Below are 27,045 nucleotides of genomic sequence, written 5' to 3'. Positions count from 1 at the left end.
ACACTAAATCTCCTCTTCTGCTTGCAGTTAAAACTGCAAAGGAATGGGCGAAGACGGGTGGAGAAAAACAAAGCAGAGTGAAGATGTTTCCAAACTTGTGATGGCTTTTGGGCACACAGGAGCCATGATGGAAGTAAGGACTGTGATTAATGGGGACCTTATTCTTTGTGTTAGCCCTTGCATTCCAGAGGGATGGACAATAACCGGCAATCCATCCATGAGGGTGAGGGCATGGCAGACTCAATGGATGCACCGTCACATCTGTCCTCTGTACCCTCCTCCAGTGCAGACATAGTCATCTTGGAGGGGGGGGGCGGAGGGGCATACGCTCAGGGTGAGCACATCATAGGGGCCTGGAAGGTGGAATTAGCATGGGTGACTAGTTTATTTTTCAGCTGGCTCAGACACAATGGGCTGAATGGCCTCTTTCTGTGCTGTAATTTTTCTCAAGTTCGATGCACACATCACACCAGCTGATAGGACCTGGAATTCGGAGGACTGTTGAGACCAGGTTCTTGCTGATGATGGGCCTCTGGTCAAAGCCACAATAACCTACAGAAGATGCAGAGGCATGCTGGGGAACACTTGTCGAAACTACAAGTGGCCATGTACAGCCGTGCACTGATGGTGGAGAAATCCATTCAAGCTCTGAGTGCTGCCATGTCTAAGGCATGTCTTCTTTCATGGCGAGCTAGCTTTAACAGGTCACTCAGTGACTACCTGAAAGCATTTGGGTCTGTATTCTGTTGATCTGGTCATGGACTCATGGGCTGGCTGAGAGGGAATAAGGCACTTGGACCTACTTCCAGGTGCCCCTTCTCCTGTGGGAGTCAGGGATATGCCATCATGCACACAGAGGGAAGAATAGCAACAGCCAGCTGCCTTGAGGGTGTCATCTCAAAGGCAGAGACTCTCAGCACGCTGGAGCCAACCAGACCTTGGACAACCAGAGGACAGACATCAAGGTCCGCCTCAGGCAATGGGACATCATACTCAGCAACCTACCTCCACCTTAGCTGCGGATGTCAGGTTCACACTAAGGCATAGTGAGCGTAAGTGCAAGATATAATAGCACAAAGGAGAAATGACTGTTCGACCCCTTGATTGAATTTCCATGTTATGTGTAAATATATTATTTTGTTCACTCATGCACTGAGGGGTTATGTTGGTGGGATTTGGTTAGCCAGATGCATCATAAGTGGCAATCACTTATGGGTGATGGAAGTTAGTGACATCTCAGTTATTGGGTTGGCAAGGATGTAGTAGCATGCCTGCATTCATTGTTGATTGGATGTTGAGAGATCTGAAGGCCTGGAAAGAGGTGCAAGGAGGATTGGGCAGCAGTGAGATCAGAATCTTAGCTAAAGAGAGGATACAATCAAGGCAGAGTAGGTCAGCTATAAGGTGAGAGCTGGATGGAGTCAGAGGCCTTATAACAAAGAGGAAAGTAAAAGGAAATGTATGATATGCAAAAAAGGCTCTACTGGGAAGGGGAGTTGGATGCCATGAAAGAGAGCAGCAAAGTGCATCGTCATATATTATTGTGGAGAGCAATGATTGGACAACTGAGGGAAAATGTATTTAATGGAATACAGCACTATTGATAATACAAAAACCAATTCAGTAGCATTGAAAATAATATGGTTAAGGATTTTATTTGTTCCCTGTATGTAATTTTAAATATTTAAATGTTCTCTTGTTTTTTTTCTGATCACAGTTAGTACTAGGATGTATTTATATAGATACATTTTACTCATGAACCTGAAAGCCCATCACAGTCTTTGTGAGATAACATCATTTACAGAAATATTCTTGTTGCCACTGAAGCATGTCAGCCTGTACACCTGTTAACCAATCACATTGCAAAACGGCAAAACAATTTGCTTAACAGAAAACATAACTGTCATTTGGCTTGGGTGGTTAGGATGGATGATGATTCAAGGATTTATGCAACCGATGAATTTGTTTATCCAGCATAAAAACCTGCACGTTCCTGTACTTTACAGCGGCACTTGCTAAAGGTAAAGTGTAAATTTTGTAGTTTAACTTAGAGACAAAAAGAGCAGCATAACAGAAAAGAATTGTATCAGAATGAAAGACTGCCTGCCCTTTTAATTCGTAAGTATTTGAGTATTTTATGAATCGTTATACAAAGTGGACATTTTTTTAGTTTGAATTTTGGTTTCAGATTTTCTGTAACAGTTGCGAATATTGAACATGGAAACTGTGTGAGAATCTTTTGTCATTTTGCTTTCTATATTGTGTAGCAAATGATCAAGTTTGCTCTTGCGTTAAGGGAGCAATATTACTTTTCCATTTGTTGCTGCAGATTCATGGTTTCATAAAGATAAAGCATGCATGTTTGGGCCGATTTTCACATGGGAAAATTAATAACAACAGGGAGATAGGAGCTTAGAAATGAAGTAAGACTCACTGCCCTTGGACCCTAACAGTTGGCCCAGCTCAGCTGCCTGAAAGAGACTGGCACTGATCGGTCAAAGTGCCTGATTGTTTCAGGTTGTAGTATCCTTTTAATATCGAAATCTGTGGGTGATATGACATACATAGGAGATGGATTGACTTTTTATGAGAGAACTGATAGAAGCATACACTCTTTGAACAGTTCCATAGGTGATACAGAAACAGAAACCTAGCAAAAGTCGACTTGAAATTATTTTTGTGGCACCAGGAGAAGCAGATGTGATCCTCTCAGTCATAAAGCATAATCTGGACCACTGCTGCCCAGAGCAAATCCCACAGAACTCGCAATCATTCTCCTGCACTTGCCTCGCTGCCGGCTGAGCAAACCGACATCAGTCAGCCTTAAACTTGCAAGGTCCATTGGGACCTCAGTTTGTCTTTTGCAGCTCTTCTTGCAACACAGTATAAACAAGGGCAGGGCCTCAAAATTGCAGATGTCTCTTTGCCGCCGGGACGAATGGTCAATAACTGAACCCCTTAATATGTGTGTGTATGGTTGTCAATAATTAATCCTTGTGTGTGTGTGAGAGAGAGAGAGAGAGAGATAGAGAGAGGGAGAGAGAAAGAAAAATCCATGATCAGTAAATTGCAAAAGGTCATTTAGTCCTTTAGTCACTTGAAGATCAGGTGGCAGGCTTTAGATTGTGACCACAGTTGTGTGTTAAGGTTTCACTTCTGCTTTATAACTGCCTTGCAAATGGTAAACACTACTGGAGGAAGTGACTGAATGAGTAGAGATATAGCCTACCAATAACATAAGGTTGCCTTGTTGTTTTTATAAAAATTAAAATAATTTGTGTACTGCTTTAATTTTTAAATATTCAAAATGCATCTGCGTCTACTAGCAAATAACATCAATTTCACTAAATGTTTTAATCTTAAACATTTGAAAAAATTAGAAAATGTACGGAACCATAGGATCATTTTTGATTTGCAAGATTCTCTGAATTAACGATCTGTAGCTTTGTTATTGCCACTTTTATTCAAGGTGATATTATCAGCAATCTATGTGATGGAGAAAACTACATCAATATGTACATTTAACCTTTCACTTACCATTTCCTTTAATTCACACAATCATTCAGACTTAGAACGTACTGAAAACATTCTGGTTAAATATTAAATATTAACTATGACTCTGCAAATACACATTCTTGGAGAGATTGTAAAACATACAGATTTTAGCTGATTTTATTTGGTTGCAGGATAGGATTGTCAGTGGTCAAGGCATAAAAATCAATGTGCACATCTTACAATGAGGTGTCATAATGTTAACATACTGTGGCACCACTTTTCCAGCAAGGCCAAGCAGTGTGCAGATGGCTGCTCGGTGTCAAGGGGTATCTTCTACATTCCAGACTATTGAAACCGCTGCTCTATTCTCTCTCTTTTACTGACAATAACTCTAACAGCTATGGAACTAACCATCATCCAGCTGGTCATTGGGATTCTTGAACACTGGTTAAGATGCCTGAACTGGCCAAGGATAGATCTGCCGTAAAGTCCTCAGAGTGCCCTGCACAATGGTGGCATACTACCTTTTCTACAGTATGGCCATATGCATCGCAAACTGATCCTGGACATGGAGTAGCAAAAAGCTTTGCATAACTCTGAAGAAGAGGAGCTGGAAGATGATGCGGGTGCAGACCAGCACCAGGCAGAAGCTTGTAACGTGACAGACCATCTGCTCGCCAGCAATTCACTTGAATTCAAGATGAAATGCCAAGTAACAACAATCACTCATGCACATTCCATGTGACAATACAGATTCTGTAGCTGATATAGAAGCACTTAATTCAGCAACATGGTTGTAAAAGGTCTATTTCTTTAAAGGTTTCAACAGCAACCATGAAATAATGTATTTACCCAGGTGTTAACCAATGGTGTCTTTCTTAAGTGTTATTTTACCTACTCTGGTGCTCCGACATGGTTTTGTCCCTCTGTCTTTATCATGGCTGGTGGAAGGCAGTTGTCACTCAAATGTGGGAGTTGAAAATACTAATGGTCAGTATCCTCTAGGAACTCAACTGAAACCTCCAGTCTCTTTATCCGACAGTTTCAATCCTCAGTATATTCAGTGCCTCCTATTCCATAGATATTATGACAAGAAGAAAGGGGATTCTCCATCAGTTCTGTGCCTCTCCTTTTGAGTTGGGTGACATCTCTTCCTGCGGGTGGAATTAGGGCTAAGGATTATGCATATGTTAATGACATCATGATGTGCTATAAAAGCTGAGAATGAGATGCAGCACTAGTGCACATTTAAAAATCTAGGGGCTCTTTTCTCAATCATGTCAGATCCACGTTATTTCAATGGAAGCTTTAAGTGGTGCAACCTCCTTTTAATTCGGCACTGAGCCTGCAGGAAACCCCATCCTCCTCATTGGTTAGCTGCGTGCCAGTGCCTGAAAAATTGCCAGCAGCTTGCCGGCCATCGAGTGACTAAACCAGATGGTTGGGGCCTTTCACATTCCATTTTTGTTGGCAGGTAAAACAGTCTTCAAAGTCAAAATCAACCTCACTGATTTCAATGGATTGAAAATTGGATGGCTTCTATAATAGCTGTCAATATTCTATTACAGGTTACCACCAAGGTGCCAGGTTGAAGATTATCCCATGCATGTTTGAGAAGTGAATCACTGTTATAGAAACATAGAAAATGGAAGCAGGAGCAGGCCATTCAGCCCTTCGAGCCTGCTCCGACATTCATTTTGATCATGGTTGATCATCAAATTCAATATCCTGATCTCACCTTTCCCCCATATCCTTTAATCTCTTTAGCCCCAAGAGCTACATCTAATTTCTTCAGGCACATCTGTTTCACCTTATTATTCACTTAGCTCTGCATTAATGGATAGGCTAATTCGACGGGATTAAAAACAAAAAATGCTGAACAATTCAGCATGCCTGGCAGCATCTGTGGAGTGAGAAACAGAGTTAACATTTTGAGTCCATATGACTCTTCAGTGCTCTTTGGAGAGCTCTTAATTCTGTGGGATCCTTTTATAGCACGCACAATAGTATGGTAAGAAAAATAACTTTAACTGTAATTAAATATAGGGTATGTTATAAATAGATTTATCATTTTTGAATGCCATTGGGCCAAATTTTTCTGGAAAACTAACAGTGTGTTCACGACACACTATTGTTATTGTACAATTCGGTCAGCAAGTTCGGAGAAAGATACACCGTGAGTGATGAATTTCAATAACATGCTGGTCAACTTACTCTGCCATGTAAAGTAAAGTAAAGTTTATTTATTAGTCACAAGTAAGGCTTACATTAACACTGTAATGAAGTTACTGTGAAAATCCCCTAGTCATCACACTCCAGCACCTATTCGGGTACGCTAAGGGAGAATTTAGCATGGGCAATGCACCTAACCAGCACGTCTTTCAGACTGTGGGAAGAAACTGGAGCATCCAGAGGAAACCCACCCAGACATGGGGAGAATGTGCAGACTACACACAGACAGTGACCCAAGTCGGGAATTGAATCCGGGTTCCTGGCTCTTTGAGGCAGTAGTGCTAACCAATGAGTCCCTTCCTGCATGTGGTGAATTCGTCTTCAAGATTTTTAAAGTTTGTAAAGTGTTAACTTTATTCTTATTTTTCCTTTCTATCAGTATTTTTCTTTCACTTTATCCAGTCTTTCCTCCGTCTCTATTTCTTTCTCTATCCGGTTGGGGAATTGGCCCGCTGATTTTAATAAAATAGTATCAATTATATTCTGGAACTTGTTAGGTCAACACAAAGGGTCCATTAGTTTTGGAATGTTCTTCAGTTCACTCAGTTTTTACTGATCCTGTGATGTCTTGCACCAAAGTATTGCACAACTAAATCTAATTGGGTGTAAGCTTCGACACTATGACATCTCTAAATCTATTGATTGCAAAACTGTAAATCAAAGTTACATTTTGAGAAGAAACAGCTGACAAAGCATAAATTGTAGCAGATATAGTGCAAGCTTCTGGTCTTTCAGTGACCGCTGTGTGGAGTGACCCTCCGAACAACTGAGTCTGTCCCCAATCACCCCAACACAGTTTCACGTCCTTTCAAAGGCCAATGCAAATGCTTTTAGTTGTTTTGATTTTCACTCTGTTTCCTGAGCCTTTTATTTTTGTCACTATGATTGTCCAACTACTGCCAGTGAACATGCCAAGCAGAACAGCAGGGTCTATACATCTGTAATAGCAATGCAGGGTCACAGATTAGTGTCAAATCTGGTTAGATGCCTTGACATTTTGCTTGACTGAGCTGACAAAATCCATCATACGAAGGTGCCCTGTGGAGATCATTCAGTAGCTCGCATGTTGCTCAGCATTTTTATACTGACATGAATGAAAATGTATGTCGTAATATTAAAAAGGATGTTAAAATGTGCTTCATGCAAAGCACTTAAAATTGTACAGATTTTATAATTTTATGTTTAACTTTTTTCTAGATGGAGAGTATGAACCACTACAATGGTATAGATATAGACTTTGTTCTCAGCTGCCAAGATTTGAACTATTCAGATCCTGCTTCACATTTCAGTAAGTGACTACTATTGTTGTTACTGAATGACAAGGAATGTTTGCTGCTTTTAGTTTACGATGAAATATAATATTACTGCAAAGTTAAGGGCAAATTTCCTCGCCAGCCTAGATTTAGGCTTTCTTGCTTAGCTGCTGACACAAATTTAGCCAACAGAGGTCAGCTGATTGTCCCAAACCTTTTATGGTAAACCTCTTTAAATAATTAGTCATAGCATTAGCAGCGATGTTGACCTTCCGCAAGCAGCTAATTAATGAGGTATGTGTAAAATATGGCTAGCATGGGAAATTTAAAGGAAAGTGCAGACTTAAAGGTAAATGGCTGACAACATCTCTATGTCAAACGCGGACGATTGGGACTAGCTTAGGGGTTAAAAAAAGGGGAGGCATGGACAAGTTGGGCCAAAGGGCCTGTTTCCATGCTGTAAACCTATATGATTCTATGACTTCATAGAGCTTCAAAATAAATTTAAAATATTTTGTCAGTCTTTGCCAAGGCGAGGGAAGAGAAGAGAGAAGTGACATTCAGAATGAAGTGAAATGAAACCCAATGTAAAGGTATGAAATAGATTTTAAAAATTCATTTACTGGAATTTTTTGGCCATCCCTAACTGCCCTCCATTTCAGACTGCATTTGAGAGTCAACCACATTGCTGTGGATCTGGAGTCACATGTAGCCAGACCAGGTAAGGATGGCAGATTTCCTTCCCTAAAGGACATTCGTGAACCAGATGGGTTTTTAAGAGAATCAACAATGGTTTCATGGTCATCATTAGACTTTTAATTCCAGATTTTTATTGAATACAAGTTTCACCATCTGCCAGTTTGGGATTTGAACCTGGGTCCCTAGAGCGTTACCCTGGGTCTCTGGATTACTAGTCCAGTAACAATATCATTATGCCACTGCCTCCCAAAACAGATTGCAAGTACTGGAGTGTTAGAGCACCCATAGATGGAAAAAAATGATGTACTACTGCAAATAGAGGGTGGGGAGAGGGTTGTCTTGTTTGGAACTTCAGAACACCTCTCCTTGAGACATCAGTGTAACATTCCTGTCAGCAGTTGGGAAATTAGGCTTAATACTGGCCATAGAATCTGGGACCATATGCAAAGCAAAACAGCACACTTAAAGAATCTGGCAAGGTAAGGTTATCCAACAGTAAAATCTTTTGGGTCCTGGACTTTATGCCACAAATATTGCCTGTCAACCTGTTGCACATTTACTGTTTAAGAATGTGAAGTCCTTAGACAACTGTATAGATTTTTTTCTATTTTATCTCATGTATTTGTATACTTCAGTAGGATATACCTTCAGAAATCAATGTACTGTTGAAGATTTACAAAATCATTTATATTAAGATCTTATCTCAAGTTGTGGTTGCACATTGATCTAGCTGGATAAAACATATTGACTCACTGACATACAGATCAATCTGCAAGTTGCCTGTTTATGTGAACATGTCCCTTCAAGTTCCAGCATCTCAGTACCACTTTTCCGAGGACCCGCACATTTGGGTATCTCTGCACTCTGACTTAAGACCATCAGACTTCCTTCTTTTTATCCAAATAGTTCACTGACTACAAAAGTAATTGCCAACAGAATTCTCACACTATGGGTGGAATCCTGTGCTCTCGCCGGTGCCAAGCTTGGATGCAGGAAAGGAATAAATTTGAGGGAGTTGGGTGGCATATCCCACTGCCTTCCCACCTCCACCTGAATTATGTTCTGGGCGGGAAGGCCAATGATCGAACTTCCCATTCTGCTGCCCTTCAGGCCGTTAAGTGGTGAATTATGGACTATTTAAGGACCTTATTTTGCTGCCTCTGAGATTAACCCAACTACAAGAGGGCATGTTGCCATGTGGCATGCACGACAGCTACTATCATAAAGATAGCTTGTCACCTCCTCGAGGGCGGGGATAGGGGGGGATTGTCCTTTGTTTAAAGCTACTTCCTTGCTCTTTCATCTGACAGCCCTGCCCCCCCCCCACCCCACTCGTGACCCCATCCCATGAAACCCCTCCACCCCACATCACTTAATCTTTGTGTTGTGCTGCACTCCTGCCACTCTGAGGGATGTTATTCCAACAGCAGCCATTCCCTCCTCTGTGGCGCTGCTAAGCGCAAGAGCGGTCAGCCTTTGATTGGTCAGCAGCTCTTGCTAGGTGAGATTTCCACCACCGGCCGGGGACCTGATTCCAGAGGAAGGCCCACCGCTGGCCTTGGCACGGCTTGATTCGTGTGGTATGGTGGGCCTTCCAGAAAAAAGACACTGTGGGTCTCCCACTGTCTGCTGGCAAGAACCTGGACTCCTCATCAAGATTCCGCCCTTGTGTGGAGGCTGCTTCAGTTGATAATATAAAAGCGAAGGAAAGTGAAATAAAATGCAAAATTGTGACAGTATAGTGAACCAAATGCAAAAAGTGAAAAACTAAAAATTATTGTATCTCAAACTAACACTTCGATACTTTTAAACCTAATGCAATAGGTTGTGAAGCGAGGTTAGATGCACCTGCTTTATACTGATTCTCAGTAATGATATTACATTTCCACAGAAACGACCACAGAAAGCACAGGGGAAGGATGTTCTGCTACGCTTTACATAATGTCACGTAATTTTATGCTTATTGAAATGCTTTTTGCTCCAGCAGCCCAAGCCATAACCAACACTAATGTAATGGAGACAAAAATAACTGAAGCTTGAACTCCCATTTTGATGCAGCCAGTGCTGAATTCGGAACTTCTGGGCTTTTCCCTCAGCCTGGGTAAATTCACACCAGTGTAGACTTGTAGAAAATTTCCTTTTCATGGCTGAACAAACTTGCACCACTTGACCAAATGAATCTGACACAAAAAAATGTACATTGGCTAACATTTTCTTGGGTGGGGCAATTCTCAACTGCCGACCATCTCGTTCACCCTCTCTCGCAATATTTTAAAAATAGCTGTTACCCGAGGCTTGCTGGGTTCTATTTCATAGAATCCCTGGTGCAGAAGGAAGCCTTTGGCCCATCGAGTCCGCACTGACAACAATCCCACCCAAGCCCTTTCCCTGTAACCCCACCTATTTACCTTGCTAGAGCCCCTGACGCTAAGGCGTAATTTAGCCAATCCACCTAACCCGTACATCTTTGGACTGTGGGAGGAAACCAGAACACCCGGAGGAATCTCCACGCGGACAGTCACCCGGGGCCGGAATTGAACCTGGGTCCCTGGCGCTGTGAGGTAGCAGTGCCAACCATTGCGCAGCGTGCCGCCCCATACTTTTCAATGCAGCCCACACAGAAATCTTCCCACCTATCGCGCACCCACTCCATGCCACATTTCAGATTATCTCTCCACTTTAAATGCTTATATCTCTGTTGGCTCTCTGAAGGAGATGCCGGATTTCCCACCATATTCCCCTTACAGACAGTAACTTTCCCAGCTCTGCTGTCAGCTCACTAATATGATAATATTATTTAATAAGGCTTCTTTTGAAAATTGATTGGCAAAACGAATTGGTGTCAGTCTTTGTACTCTGTTTAAAATAAATCATGAGGGGTTTGATTTTAAATCATTTGTGAGAAAATTATTTGCTGATTATCCTAGAGACTTTGCTTTGAACAAGCAGTGGGTAAAGTGATTGCACTTCCAACTGTTCCAGTGAGAGGTCGGATCCATTTTTATGGTCAGACCTCATTTGAATGGGATTGGCGAAGGACCAGCATGCAATGAGCATTGGCACTCTTTTAAAAGAGGTGAGGCAATCCAACTGACAAAGGAAACTGAACATGGTGCATTCGGTGACAAGATTTTGTGGGACCAGGAAGAGCATTCAATCTTTAGTAACCACTGCTTAATCTGATCTGCATCCAGGAATAGTGGATAGAGTATGCACACAAACTAACAATTAGAAGCTGAAAATTTGGTCAGGTTCCTATTATTAGTGCCAGAGACCTATTTTAACACTTTATTATAGCTCTCATCTATTTTGGTGTATGTATTTGTTGGACTAAACTTTTATCTGCCTATCATGTCTTCTTCAGTGTGAATGAAGGAGTGGGCATATAAACAGCATCCCATTCTTTTTACTTGTAACCTCCGTGGTTGACAGACTACTAATGGTGACTTTTTTTGTATTTAGCATGTGACCCCTACATTGAAATCATTGAACAGCCGAAACAGGTGAGCTACAATAAATCATGCAAATAATAATTTGGTTTTACTGGAACTGCAAATATTTATGCTTCAATAACCATGCATATTGGTTTTTTGGATTTTTTTTTTCTTTCACGGCATTTGGGCATTGCAGGCTTTGTCAGCATTTATTGTCCATACCTAATTGCCCTTGAGAAGATGGTGGTGAGTTGCCTTCTTGTATTGCTGCAGTCCACGTGGTGTAGGTACATCCACAGGGTGGGATTTTCCAGCCATGCTCGCCCCAAGGCTAGAAATTCCCACCCGAGGTCAACGGTCCTTTGCATGGTCCGCCGAATTTTCTGTCCCACCCGCTACAATTCCCGTGGCAGGCAGGACGGGAAAATTCCGTCCACAATGTTGTTCGGAAGGGAGTTCCAGAATTTTGACCCAGTGACAGTGAAGGAATGACGATATTTCCAAGTCAGGATGGTTTATGGCGTAGTGTCCTCATGCATTTGCTGCCATTGTCCTTCTTAATGGTAGAGGTCGCAGGTTTGAAAGATTGTACAGTGCATCTCATAGATTGTACACACTGCTGCCAGGGATGGGGTGCCAATCAAGCGGGCTGCTTCTTCCTGGATGGTGTTGATCCTCTTGAGTGTTGTTGGAGCTGCACCTGTTCAAGCAAGTGGAGTGTATTCCCTCACACTTCTCAGTTGTGCTTTGTGGATGACTTTGTGGATAGGCTTTGGGGAGTCAGAAGGTGTGTTCTTGCTGCAGAATTCCCAGTTACTGACCTGCCTTTGTAGCCACAGTGCTATTAGCAATTAATCTGTGCCACACAAGTACCATTCATCGACCATCTCCAACAAAAGAGAATCTAACTATCGCCCTTTGACATTCAATAGCATTGCCATTGCTCAATCCCCCACTATCAACATCCTGGGGGTTACCATTGACCAGGAACTGAACTGGACTAGCCCTTTAAATACTGTGGCTACAAGAGCAGATTAGAAGCTTGAAATATTGTGGCGAATAACTCACTTCTTGACTCCCTGAAGCCTGTCCACAATCTACAAGTCGGGAGTGTGATAGAGTACTCCACTTGACTGGATGAGTGCAGTTCCAACACCACTCAAGAAGCTTGACACCATCCAGGACAAAGCAACCCAATTGATTGCTACACCCTCCACAAACATTCAATCCCTCCACTACTGACCAACAGTATATCATCTACAAGATGTACAGCAGGAAATCAAAGGCTCCTTAGGCAGCATCTTCCAAACCCACAACAGCTTTAATCTTGAAGGACAAGAGCAGCAAATACCTGGGAATACCACCATCTGGAAGCTCCCCTTCAAGTCCTGGGCAGTATGGTGGCACAATGGTTAACACTGCTGCCTCACAGTGCCAGGGACCGAGGGTTCGATTTTGGCCTTGGGTCATTGTCTGTGTGAAGTTTGCATGTTCTCCCCATGTCTGCATGGGTTTTCTCCCCGGGTGCTCCGAGTTCACCCCACGGTCCAAAAATGTGCAGGTTAGAAGGACTGACCATGGTAAATGTGTGAGGTTACGGGTAAAGAGCGGGTTGGGGCGGTGGGCCGAGGTAAAGATGCTCTTTCAGTAAGTCAGTGCAGACCCAATAGGCTGAATGGCCTTGCTCTGCACTGTAGGGATCCTATGGGATTCTATGGGACTTGGAAATATATTGCTGAGTCAAAATCCTGGAACTCCCTCCCTAATAGCACTGTGGAGGTACATACACTACGGGGACTCCAGTAGTTCAATAAGGCAGCTCCCGCCACCTTATCAAGGGCATTTAGCGATGGGCAATAAATGCTGCCGAGCCAGCAATGCCCACAGCCCATAAATGAATTTGAAAAAACTTATATGGCTGGTCCAGTTCAGTTTCTGGTCAATGGTAACCAACAGATTGTTGATAGCTTGTAGGACTGCACAAATTAATTCTCATACACAACACCTGGGTCAGTAATGTCAAAGAAAAAAATGCAAGAATATGAAAACAGGCACCAAGTAAACTCCTCATCCTAATGCATTATTTGTCAAAAGAACAAACAAAAATCAAGTGAGAACAAAAATATTTTGTCCTTTGAATCCACTCCATCCAATATGCTTATTCTTCCCTCATTCCTCCTCCACCACCTCCTGATCCCCATAATTATTGACTAATATTAATGTTTCCACCTTGACGGCTGACAACAGCAGCCATAAGGCCTTAGGCCTGAAGATAATCCTGGGGCGACATTTATAAAATAAGCTATTGCACTTGTCATTTGAATCATCAGGATACTCTCAGAATGCTTGCTTTAATTTTATAGAATTTGTGATTACTGAGTCGTTCATTTATAATCAAGGCTGTATAAGCATTGGAAAAGAGAGGCTCCCAGAAAAAACCCCATCACCATGTTTCTTCAGGTTCCCTTTCACTGGGGAAAACTGTGGGACACCAAAGGGAACCTGAGGTGGGAGCAATGAGATGTCCCTCTGCCTTATTTTCATCGTTTTGTTGGACCTGTGACTACTAGGAATTCGGGCTTATTTAAATCGCTTAGGTAAGCCCGAGGATATCCAATTGCTGAGCCGATACATAAATCTCCACCTGCATTTCCTCTCAGCTGTGCCTGAGAACCCAGTGTTTCCAATTGCAATGAAGTGGAATATCTACCCATCCTTTGTTGCTTTATGATGATTGTTCAAATTGAGTCGCTTTAAAAATAAACATATTTCAACAAAGAGCAGGAAAAATAATAATTTTTTCTTCAATAAAATATCTAATAAGATAACACAGTGAGGGCATATTATCCCTTGTGTTGAGTTGTTAAGTTCAGATATGGGAGGAGGAGGAGGAGGCAGAAACTGTTTGGGGAGTTGTGCAGCAAAAATTGGGTACATTTGCATAGCAAGTGATCTTTAGCATCTCACACCCCAGTCTTCTAATATTCATGGGAATAAGTCCCTGACCAGGATTTCCAAAGGGCCATAGGATTGGGAATATGTGAGCGCAGGATTTGAGATTCCATGATCCTGGAGGTCATATTGGAATCCCAATACCTCTGGGGAGTTTTAAAATTTTTTAAGGGCCAGCAGTGGAGGAGGAGTGGGAGGGAGGGAGCAAGAAACATGATCGCTACAAGTTTATGGTTTTTTATCTCATTAAAGAGCTCATTAACAAGCCAGTCCTTTTGAATTTTTAATTTTTTTTTTCCTGGCGAGTCCAAACAGTCTTGTGCAAGTTAGTTTGCTCTGATTGTGCCATAGAAGATCAGCATCTAGCTATCATCTGCATGATGTATCACAGAAAGGTTAGTTGTAGAATATATGGTGACTGCTCAACCTTTACTATTCCACTGGGACATGAAAAAAATCAACATGAAAAATATTCACTGTGGGAATTTGAAATTTCTCTGTTGTTACTTTGAGTTGAAATGTGAGGGACCAACTAGTGCCGGCAAGAGCGCTGCACCAAATCTTGGTGTGTTTGGTTGCTTTCGACCTCCTGGCTTCTTTCCAAAGAGCTGCCTGCTCAAATCAGCAAGGCAACAGCAACCCCCTAATGCGGCTGTTGTCTACCACATCGCCTGGTACTAAGATTGTCTCCTGGCCAATTAGACCATTTAATTTTAATAATAGCATTGCAAGAGCATTGAAAATCCAATCCCCAGAATCAGCTAATTTGGGAAATATTGAGCAATGGAGAGTATCTAAGATGAGAGCCAAATAATTCAAAAGGAAATATAATAGTATCACTGAATTAAATAGAAGGTTTAATTCTCTCTTCAGTGCTCTCATTGAAGAGAGACACTCTCACTCCAGGGATGCCACAATGGTTATACAACTCACAACAACACTATAGTTAAGGAAGCCCATCAATGCTCTACCTTCTCCGAAGACTAAATTTGGCATGTCTACTACGACTCTCACCAACTTTTACAGATGCACCATAGAAAGCATTCTTTCTGGTTGTATCACAGCTTGGTATGGCTCCTGCTCTGCCCAAGACTGCAAGAAACTACAAAAGGTCGTGAATGTAGCCCAATCCACCACACAAACCAGCCTCCCATCCAATGACTCTGTCTACTCTTCCCACTGCCTCAGCAAATCAGCCAGCGTAATTACGGACCCCATGCATCCCGGACATTCGCTCTTCCACCTTCTTCCGTCAGGGAAAAGATACAAAAGTCTGAGGTCACGTACCAACCGACTCAAGAACAACTTCATCCCTGCTGCCATCAGACTTTTGAATGGACCTACCTTGCATTAAGCTGATCTTTCTCTATACCCTAGCTATGACTGTAACACTATATTCTGCACTCTCTCCTTTCCTTCTCTATGAACGGTATGCTTTGTCTGTGTAGTGCACAACAATACTTTTCGCTGTATACTTATACATGTGACAATAAACCAAATCAAATCAAACTTTTCATATGTTCAAATTCAGTGAGTGCTGGCCTTGCTAGAAATGGATAAAATAAATTTAGCCATATTGACTGCTGACGATATCCTCAACTCTGAAAATAGAAGTTCAGTGGGACTTCCCTTACTGACTTCATTTCAGTATCAAATCTGATCAGGCAGGACTGTTGTGATGGGAGATACAGATACTGTTTGGGAGAAGGAGTCTTCCTGTAAATTACATCATGCGGTATCTCTCCTTTAAATTTGGGAACAAACAGATATTTTCTTGTAATTATATAAAAATAAATAAAAGTAGGAAACTCCTCTAGCAACGGAGATTTTGATTTCAATATTTTGTAGTTATCGCATCCTTTCTTGAGAATTCTCCACCCCCTTTTGTGTCACCATTATTATTTTGGTGTGACTTCAGCCAGGCAATTTAATCCTTGGTGTCTGTTCCATGATTGGCAGCCCGGGTGCGCTTGAGAAGTGAATGGGGTGACTTGCTCATCAAAACAGTTGTTTCATGTGGAAAAAAGTTTTCTTCTGTCCCAGTAGAACAGCAAAGATCAATAACTCACCATTCTGCATCAAACCTTTCTGTGGCACAACACGTGGATGGGCCACAATGGCACAATCAGACCAAAGAACATTGAGTTTCAAGGGTTAATATTCAACTTTGATACGTGAAGATCAGTGTGGGGAAGTGTGAGATCATCCACTGAGACCTCAGAATGATTGTTCAGAGAATGTATCTCTTAAGCGCTGAGAAACTGAGACTGGAGGAGGCAAGAATTTCTCTGTACAGAAATTGATAAAAGCTAGTGAGCAGGTACAAAAATAATGAAGAAGACTAATGAATGTTAGTCTGTACTTCAAGGGGCTTGGAAATCAAAGAGATGGAAATCATGCAACAGTTTTGTAAAGCTGGAGTTAGACCATTTCTAGGGTGCTTCATTCAGTTCTGGATACCACAGCTGAGGAGAGACAAATTCACCAGAATGATAAAAGCTAAATACTGCAGATGTTGTGTTAGCGGGGTTCCCTGGAGACCAGGTATTGCCAAAACTTCAATCAATGCAAAGACTCACGAAAGCCAGTGTCCCAGTTTAAAGACATGCTTTTTATTTGACCAGCGATCGCAGGGAGAGATTATTGAAAAGTCCTAAGCCTCTCCAATAACGATGACGTACAAAGCTTAGATTGATCAATTAAAGATTTCTCTTATCAAACTCTCCCGCCTTCCATTAGCTTTGAATCATTCGTCTTCAATACATATAAAACATTAATATCACATACTTTATCCGATTACATTTTACCCTCTGACATAATGGGATTTCACTGGTCCGTAAAATCTGGATACTTCCTCCCTCTGACTCAACTTCCTCTATTGCTTAGCAACCTCAGACACTGAGCTACAAAGGTCAAAGTTAATATTCCCACCAATTTTCACCCCGTCACTGGCCAAACCAGACAAATGCACGTTCTCATGTCTGAGAAGGCATTGCCTTATCTGGGCAGTGAATTAATCCTATTCATGAAGCTGCCTTGAGAAATCTGCTGTTAGCAACTCTCGCTGATGAGAACTTGCACATTCTGAGCTTTCATTGTTTCCTAAGAATGTGGTTCTGTCAGTTTGCCGCCGTACCATCATGCCTTGCACCAATCTGCTCTTGGCTAAAGTGCACAACTACTTTATAAAATATAGTTAATACATTTACATTATCAAAATCCGTGTTTAAATCACAATCACTTGTTTAAATCTCTTACTGCATTCACATGTGTGTAAACTGTTCCCTTGTTAGCTTGTAAGTCTGATTTAGAGTCATTTAACTCAATGCTAGTAGTTCTATTGGTGTCTTAAATGCCTAATGGTTTAAAATTTTCTCCCCAACATGCTGGAAAGCTGAAATAACAATAGAAAATACTGGTAGAAGTCAGCAGATTTGGCAGCATCCATGAGGAGAGTTAACATTTCAAGTCTAATATGACTCTTCATCAGAACTCAATGATGAAACGCCATATTAGATTCAAAACATTAACTCTGTTTCTCTCTCCACAAATGTGCCAGGCCTGCTGAGTTTTTCCAACATTTTCTGTTTTTATTTCACCAGACTGATGCTGTGGTTAGAAATGGTAAATTTGATACAACAGGTTGCATAGACTAGGCCTGTTGGCCCTTGAGTGGAGAAGACTAAAAGGTGATTCAATTGAGGTCTTTAGTCATAGAATCCCGACAGTGCAGATGGAGGCATTTCAGCCCATCAAGTCTGTACCAACCACAATCCCACTCAGGCCCCATCCTCACAACCCCAGGCATTTACCCTTGCCACTCTCTCTGACACTAAGGGGCAATTTAGCATGGCCAATCCACCTAACCCGCACATCTTTGGACTGTGGGAGGAAACCAGAGCACCCGGGGGAAACCCACACAGACATGGGGAGAATGTGCAAACTCCACACAGATAATGACCTGAGGCTGGGAATCGAAACCGTGTCCCTGGCGCTGTGAGGCAGCAATGCTGACCACTGTGCCACCATGCCTCCCCAATGATGATTAAAATAATGAAAGAATTTGATTTGACAGATAGAAAATAACTATTTCCTCTGTTATGAGTACAGAACAAAGGGACTTAGACTTAAAATTAGAACCTCACCATTTAGGAGTGATATCAGGAAATTTGGAGCTGTCCCCAAAAGAACTGTTGAGGTTAGGTCATCTTAAAAACTGAGATTGATAAAGTTTTATTCGACAAGCGTATTAAGAGATATGAAACCAGTGCAATATGATTTAATTTAATCTTGAAACATGCTTGAGGAGTTGAATGGCTGACTCCTGTTCCAATAGCAAACATAATTTGATATTTATTAACAGTTAAATATTTTACAATAATGGAGAAACAAAATAATCTGTTCATCTTCTGTTTTGAAGCGAGGTTTCCGCTTTCGTTATGGATGTGAAGGACCATCACATGGCGGCTTACCAGGAGTCTCAAGTGAAAAAAACAAAAAAACATACCCAACAGTGAAGGTATTCGACGTTTGCTAAACTATGAGCTATCAAACATACAGCATTAACCTTGTAAATCTATTTAAACATTTGTTTTTTTCTAATAAACTTTCCAAAGTAAATCATCAGGTGGAAGCTAGCAACAGTAAGATAAATTCAAAGATATTTGGAAATAAATCAAAACTTCCACATTTGGGCGACATGGTTAGCACTGCTGCCTCACAGTGCCAGGAACCTGCGTTCGATTCCCGGCTTGGGTCACTGTCTGTGTGGAGTTTGCCGTTCTCCCCGCGTCTGTGTGGGTTTCCTCTGGGTGCACCAGTTTCTTCCCACAGTCCAAAGATGTGCTGCTAGTTGGATTGGCTATGCTAAATTGCCCCTTGTGTCAGGTGGGCTAGTTAGGATAAATGCATGGGGTTATGGGGGATGGGGTTATGGGGATAGGGCCTGGGTGGGATTGCGGTCGGTGCAGACTTGATAGGCCGAATGGCCTCCTTCCGTACTGGAGGAATTCTATGATTTGTGAATTATGGTAATACTTATAGAACCTACAGTGAGGTGGGAGTGATTTTGAACATTGATACAGAATGGATACTCTTACTCCGTACAAACATTCTCTCAAAAATGTTATTTTTGAGGCAGCCTTCAGAAATTCCTTTAGAAACTGCTGAATAGACTGCTCACTGCCTTATCCAAGTGGATAGATCACGCCCAGACCCAATACTGCCCATTTCTACTTTAAAATTGCAAACATAGTACTACACCTACTGTAGGAAACCAATTTTCCTCGGCAAGCAGTTTTGGATGTTAATGCCTTGCACTCATGGCCTGCGTTAAAATTGTACTAGGTGGGCATTCAGTGTGAAGAATCCTGCTTCAGACACCATGAAGTAGGTTTCCAGCCTGGAATATGTCAACAACTTGTCTTTATTAACAACTCTTAACTATGTACATACTTACAGTAGAAAGTACAGGTATGGAGCTGACCCCATTCTAGGTCTTAACCGAACTGTGTCCATCGCCAGACTGACCCTGGGTCATGTATCTTCTTATATCATTGTGTGGGCGATACTGTACTTAGTCCCACATTAAGCCTCTATGTACCCAACACTTCCACTACAGGGTATCCAGGACAGCAGCCACTTTGAACTGCTAGCTGCCTCTAAGTGTGGCCAGTTGTTGAAAATTCCAAGGCAATTTCAAACAACGTCCGATGAAATCTTTAATACACTTTAGATGAATATTTTATGTGGGATATTTATTATAGTATAGATACTTTCATAATTGGTGGAGAATATGCATTGAACATTCTGTTATCTTGGAGTAATAGACTAATTTATAATTTGTGGCAATTCAATTACTGCAGAGTGAACTGCAGAAAAGCTGTCTGATTTAAATGTACGTGGGCACTTATAGCGTGGATAACAGTCTAAATATTATTTTGTGTGTAATATATTTGTCAATTTCCACATAGTTAAAAGATTTGGAAAAATATCAAATCCAAAAATCCAGCAATATTTTGCTTGTATCACTGAAATACACAGAGGACAAAGATTGATGGAAAATAGCTGGATTGCACCTGAGTATTTCATCACCTACCACCTACAAATGTGTTATTTGCAGTAAAGCACATTCCTTCTACTTCACACACTTAGGGGTGGATTTTATGGGAAACATGGTTTGTGAGGTGATTGAATTAGGCAGGAGTCAATATTTCAATTTCTTAATGGCAGGTTGAGATACAAAGATTAGATAAGCGGCGTGTTTTTGGCATGCCGGGCCTCACGCCATCCTTTCTTGTCATTGCTGTGCAACCACTTTCACCTACAATTGTTTCTGCTCATTTTTGCTTTGTTTTAAAATCCTAAGAAATAAAAGCAGGAGTAGGTCATTCAACCTCTCGAGTCTGCTCCCTCATTCAATAAAATCATGGCTGATCTGATCGTGACCTTAACTCCATCCTTCTGCCTATTCCCTTAATCCTTGTCTTCTTTGCACATCAAAAGAATATGAACTCAGCCTTATACATATATGTTCAATGACCCAGCTTCCACTGCTCTCTGTGGAAGACTAACAACCCTCTGAGAGAAGAAATTCCTTCCTATCTCTGTCTTCAAAGGGAGATCCCTTATTTCAAACTGTGGCCCCTGGCTCTTGATTCCTCCACAAGGGGAAACATCCTCTCAGCGTCTACACTATCATGTCCTCCCAGAATCTTACATGGTTCAAAAAGATCACATTTCATTCTTCATAGAATCATCCTGTTCAACCTTTTCTCATGAGACAGCCCCTTCATTCCACAAGAATCAGCCAAGTGATCTTTCCCTGAACTGCTTCCAATGTAATTGTGTCCTTTTTTAAGTAAGGAGACCAAAACTGTACACAGTACTCTAGGTGTGATATTACCAATGTCCTGTGCATATAGCAAGCCTTTCCTATTTTATACTCAATTCCCTGAGCAATAAAGGCCAACATTCCATTTGCCTTTCGAATTACTTGCTGTACCTGCGTGCTAACTTTTCTGCAATTCAAGCACAAGGACACACAGATCCCTCCTGGTACCACAGCATCCTGCAGTCTCTCTCCATTTAAATAATGTTCCCCTTTTCTATTCTTCCTGCCAAAATGGACAACCTCACATTTTTTCACATTATACTGCATCTGCTAAATATTTGCCTACTCACTTTGCCTATCTATATCTCTTTGCAGAGGATGGGATTTTCCAGTGGTCTGGTGGCTGAAACAGCTCGCCATTGGCCACTGGTAGGATCTTGCTGGTTCCCCAGCGGTGTGATGAGCGGGCCACGCAAAATGCCTTAGATGTCGGTCGGGCCAAAAGATCCCACCAGCGGCCAAAAGCGAACTGCCTCTCCCCTCGGAAAACGAGCTGCTGGAGGGGGTAGGGCAGAAAATCCAGCACAAAGTCTTTATACCCACCTCACAATTTATTTTTCTACCTTTTTTGTATTTTTCAAAAATTTGGCTATAATACAGTGGTCCCTTCATCCACATCAATACTATAGACCCATAGCTAATTGAGGCCTTAGCACTGATCCTAATGGCACTCTGCTAGTGACAATTCATCAAATTGAAAATTACCTATTTATCGCAACTCTCAGTTCCTTTTTAGTTAGGCAATCCTTTATCGACCACAAATATAACATCCACAACCATCTTATGTAATAACTATTTATGTGGTACCTTTTAAATGCCTTTTGGAAATCCAAATGCATACATTTACTGGTTCCTTTTTAGCCACCCTGCTTGTAACATCCTTGAAATAGAGGCCGGAATCCCTTCACCAGATTCCCTTTATTTACAAGTTATCTCCACTCCTAAGAGTGCTTCAGGTACAAAGTCAGAATTCAGAGTGCCAGTAGAGCTGGCTCTCCTCATTATATACACAGGTGAGACTCCCTGATTGTGCAGGCTTATCTCAATCAGGGATATCTCTTTTGAATACCAAACAAATAAACTAAATCAAATTAACATAGGGACAAATTAAAAGGGGCAGCTCCCCAAAAGGAGGGGGAACAGCCCGAACCAAAAAGCAAAGTACGAAGGAAACTTAAAACATCAAATCAAAATGTGATTATCGGGGTTTATAATGCACCCCAGCCTCTGCGGTACCCAACGGGCGCGGAAGGCGTCAACTGCGCCCATGGACACCGCATGCTCCCTCTCCAGGGACACCTGGCCGTGAATATAGCCACAGTAGAGGGGCAGACAGTCAGGATGGACAACCCCGTCGATCGCCCGCTGCTTGGACCTGTTGATGGCACTCCTTGCCAGGCCCAGGAGCAGGTTCACGAGGACGTTGCCCTCCCGACCTGCCCCTCTCCGCACCAGGTGCCCGTAAGTCAGCGTGGGACTGAAATGCAAACAAAACATTAATAAAAGGTTTTTCAGGTAAACAAAAAGGTTGTGCAATCTAAGGCACAAAACGTAGACATGGTCTATGAACTCCACGAGACCACAGAAGGGGCAAGTTTAGGAGCCTGTGAACCTAAAAAACCTACGGTTGTACAGGTTACCTCAATCAGGATTTTCTTTTCATACCAACCAAATACAAAGAAAACTTAAAACATCAAATCAAAATGTGATTTTTGGGGTTTATAATACACCCCAGCCCCTGCGGTGCCCAGCGGGCATGGAAGGCGTCAACTGCGCCCATGGACACCGCATGCTCCCTCTCCAGGGACACCTGGCTGCGAATGTAGCTGCAGTAGAGGAGCAGACAGTCAGGATGGACGACCCCGTCGATCACCCACTGCCTGGATCTGTTGACGGCGTTCCTCGCCAGACCCAGGAGCAGGTTCATGAGGACGTTGCCCTCCCGACCCGCCCCTCTCCGCACCAGGCGCCCATAGATCAGGAGCAGGGGACTGAAGTACAAACAAAACATTAATGAAAGGTTTTTCAGGTAAACAAAAAGGTTATGTAATCTAAGACACAAAACGTAGACATGGTTTATGGACTCCACAAGACCACAGAAGGGGCAAGCTTGGGAGCCCGTGAACCTAAAAAATCTATGGTTGTACGGGTTACGTCAATCAGGGAGCTCATACTCTAAGAGGCCAACCTCATCGGCCTCATTGAGGTCATTACAATCCTCGCAGAATTTTAATAAATTTGTGAAACACGATTTCCCTTTCACAAAACCATGTTGACTCTGCCTGATTGTATCGTGATTTTCTAAATGTTTTGCTACTGCCATCTTAATCATGGATTCTTGTATTTTCCCAATGACAGATGTTAGGCTAGCCGACCTATCATTTCCTGATACTTGTCTCTCCTTTTTGAATAGAGGTGGATTTTATTTTTGCAGTTTTGCAATCAATTGGGTCCTTTCCAGAATCTAGGGAATTTTGGAAGATTTTCAATCAATACATCAGTTATTTCTGCAGCCATTTCTTTTAAAACCCTAGGATACAGCCCATTAGCTCAGTCATTCAATGCTGCCTCTGATTATCTTGTCTAACTAGTTTCTATTTATTCTCTCTTGGCATGTGGACATCACTGGCAAAACCAGCATTTATTACCCATCCCTGATCGATCTTGTGAACATGGCTTTGTCTTTCTTTGCTACTCCCACAACGTAGTTTGAGAGTGAGTTTCAGGATTTTGGCCAAGCAATGATTAGGAAATGATAAAATTGAGATAGTGTGTAACTAGGAGCAGAGCTTGGAGTTGATAATGCTCCCTTGCATTTACTGCCTTCTAGCTAGTGACAGTTAAGGGTTCAGGAGCTGCTGGAGCAGAAACCTTGCCATGTTGCTGCACTGCCTCCTCCAGATAACACACAGTGCAGCCGTGAGATGCCTGCAAAGAGGATTATGCCATCTTTATAGATCACTCTTTCATCATACTCAGAAACAAATACTAATTAGTTGATAAATAGCCACCCAAGGAACACCTAAAAATGCCCGTGTCAGCAGCAGAACTTCTCAGAAAGAAGTGATGGAAAATCAGTCCTCATCAGCTAACATGACACTGCCACAATGCAGACTAATAAAAAATAAACATATTCTACAAAGATGAACCATGTTTTCAACTTTCCGCAACTTATATTAGTTTGAAAGTTGTACTTTCGTCCTAATCCTGGAATAAAGCATTTCCTGGGACAAGAATCTGTAACAGCTACCAAATCTTTAATGATAAATCCCATACTGAATGAATGCTAACTGGGTGCCATTTCTAACTGTGGTGAATACTTTGAGGTTAATTATATTTAAATACAGCCTTTTGTTTCAAAATTCCACCTTTAAAATGTGTACAAGTGTTTGTCAAAAAGAGTCCATTTGAAACTGCAGCATTTCAGCCGCGGGAGTGGTCATAAATGTAAATCTGATTGTTTTCAATTGTATAAGCTCGTGGTTTTCTGTTGTGATGGAAAACTCTATACACTCATTTCTTGAGAGCATACAGTTAGACAAGACCATTCTCAGCATTCTTGGGGGGGCTATGGCCTAGTGGTATTATCGCTAGACTGTTAATCCAGAAACTCAGCGAATGTTCTGGGGACCCGGGTTTGAATCCCGCCACAGCAAATGGTGGAATTTGAATTCAATAAAAAATATCTGGAATTAAGTATCTGCTGATGACCATGAAACTATTATCGATTGTCGGAAAAACTCATCTAGTTTGGGGAAGGAAATCTGCCGTCCTTACCCAGTCTGGCCTACATGTGACTCCAGAGCTACAGCAATGTGGTTGACTCTCAACTGCTCTCCAAGGGTGTGGTAAACCACTGTTAAGCTTATTGCCTCTGTGTGTGTGTGTGTAACATGCCTGGGCATGTCCCTGCCGGCCCTGCCTGAGACTCCTTCCCCCCCGGTCCAGGTATAAAGGTGACTGCTCCCAACCCCCCTGCCTCAGTCGCTGGACCAGTTCATCAGCATGGGTGTGCTCCAAGTCTTTTGCGAATAAAAGCCTATTTGTTCGTGCATACAAACTAGTCTTTGCTTGATTGATAGTGCATCAAAGGGTAACTAGTGATGGGCAATAAATGCTGACCAGCCAGTGATGCCCATGTCCCATGAGCGAATAAAAAAGAACTCTTGTGTGAATCTTACAAAAAATTTGAATCTCTGTAAGACTTTACTGTTGGTGCATTATTCAGTGCAAACTGAACCATGATTCTTGAGAGGAGCAGATTCTTATGTTAAACCATCTGGTGCAACAATAAGGGCAAATTAAATTCTTCGTCAAAATTTGCTGATAGACTTAACACAGCATTGTTGCAACTCTGCAAGTAACCAGTCAGATCCAACATTAAGAAATCTTTAGAATCGGTTTGCCTATTCACCCTTTCAACTTTAGAGTGTTGTGGAATCTAAATGGGAGCCAATAAAATGTTACTGAAGAAGGTTAAGGAGGCATATGGGATACCTTGTCTTTATTAGCCAAGGCATAGAATACTGAGCTATATAAAACCCTCATTCAGCCACAGCTAGAGTACTGTGTGCCGTCCTGGTCATCACACTTTAGGAAAGATGTGCTTGCACTATTGAAGGTGCAGAGGAGATTCACCAGAATATTGCGTGGGCTGAAGGGTTTCAACTGTGAAGAGAGGCTGGGGTTAGGTTGGAGCAGAGAAGGATGAAAGGGGACCTAATCGAAGTGTACAAAATTATGAGGGACATGGATAGGGTAGATAGGAAGAAACCTTTTCCCTTAGTAGAAGGGTCAAAAACCAGGGAGCGTATATTTAAGGTGGGGGCAGGAGATTTAGAGGAGATTTGAGGAAAGACCGTTTTCATCCCCAGGGTAGTGGGAATCCGGAGCACTTGAAATGCCACAGTATACAAGGCTACGGAACAAGTGCTGGAAAATGGGATTAGAGGTGCTTGAAGATTGGTCCAGGATGCTAGCTTACTGTTGGCGGTCCCTCACGGTGACAGAACACGGTCATGCCAGTGTCTCCCTGGTAATGGGGAGCTCTCTCAGAATGGTCTGGGCCACCCAGTCATTGTGAATGTCTGATCTCAGCACATGGAACCCAGTAGCTAGAGCCTTATGCAAAGTGTGCATCTGCCTTTGGTGACAATGAAACTCAGGGGCACACTGAAATAAGGAGGCTAGATGAGGAGAGGTGAGCCTGTCTGCGTAACACATCGCCCTAATATTATCTTGGTCACTGAGAGTGTGTGAGCTGTCTTCAGCCAGACAGGAGTCAGATACTCACAGAAGCTCTTTGAGGAACAATGCATTGTTCCCACTGCAAGTCATCATCATCCTCCTGTAATGTTGAGACTATGGGGAAACTGCTCCCTTCCCATGACATGAGGCATTTCAAAGGGGGTGTGCACTGCCAGCAGTCAGATGAGAAAGGACGAGTGGACATTATCACCGGCCCTCATCGTCCATGAAGCGGGAGGCTATGAGCACAGTCTGAGCTCTCCTGTTTCTTCTGGCCATCAGCATTGACTTTGCTTCCTCCAGGGCATCCTCATTGTCCCCACCTTGATATCTTCTGCATCTGAGAAGATGTGTTGTTCACCCATCTCCTCCTCAGGCAGCTCCTCGCCCCATTGAAGCACCAGGTCATCGAGGGATAACAGCAGATAACCACAACGAGCGATACACTCTGCAGATGATATTCCAGGACTCCAACAGACCAGTCGAGGCATCGGGACCACATCTTCAACATTCCAATGGTCTGCTCCACCAAAGCATGAGAAGCAGCATAAGCCTCGTTATATTGGGTCTCTGCTGCACTCTGTGGCCTCCACACAAGTGTCATCACCCACGTCCTCAGGGTACCCTCTGTCTACAAAGAGTCAGTCTTGTAGCCATTGTGCTCCCTCAAAAACATGTGTGTGAGTATCTGAGAGTGGACACCACACCTTATTTCCTTTTATTTATTTGTCTTTAGGAGATTGGCAATGATAGCAAAGCAAGCACATCCCTGTTTACTCTTGAGAAGGTGCTGGTGCACCTTCTTGAAAGACCTTATTGAACTGCTGCATTCTATGTGGTG

General features: G+C 42.4%; 1 protein-coding gene across 2 annotated transcripts in view; it reads left to right on the top strand.

Moving 5' to 3' along the window:
* The first annotated feature begins 1,904 nt into the window (after positions 1–1,904).
* Positions 1,905–27,045, top strand: part of LOC144505487 (nuclear factor NF-kappa-B p105 subunit-like) — a 51,276-nt gene continuing 26,135 nt past the window's right edge. For both annotated transcript variants that reach the window (XM_078231603.1, XM_078231604.1), the window contains exons 1-4: positions 1,905–2,021; positions 6,925–7,015; positions 11,142–11,182; positions 18,486–18,584. In XM_078231603.1, coding sequence (XP_078087729.1) covers positions 6,925–7,015; positions 11,142–11,182; positions 18,486–18,584 — 231 coding nt within the window. In that variant the 5' untranslated portion in view covers positions 1,905–2,021. The remainder of the gene's footprint in view (positions 2,022–6,924; positions 7,016–11,141; positions 11,183–18,485; positions 18,585–27,045) is intronic.

The sequence above is a fragment of the Mustelus asterias genome, chromosome 16 (genome assembly GCF_964213995.1).
Source record: "Mustelus asterias chromosome 16, sMusAst1.hap1.1, whole genome shotgun sequence".
In the NCBI taxonomy this organism is placed as follows: domain Eukaryota; kingdom Metazoa; phylum Chordata; class Chondrichthyes; order Carcharhiniformes; family Triakidae; genus Mustelus; species Mustelus asterias.
This window is presented reverse-complemented; position numbering and strand designations above follow the sequence as displayed.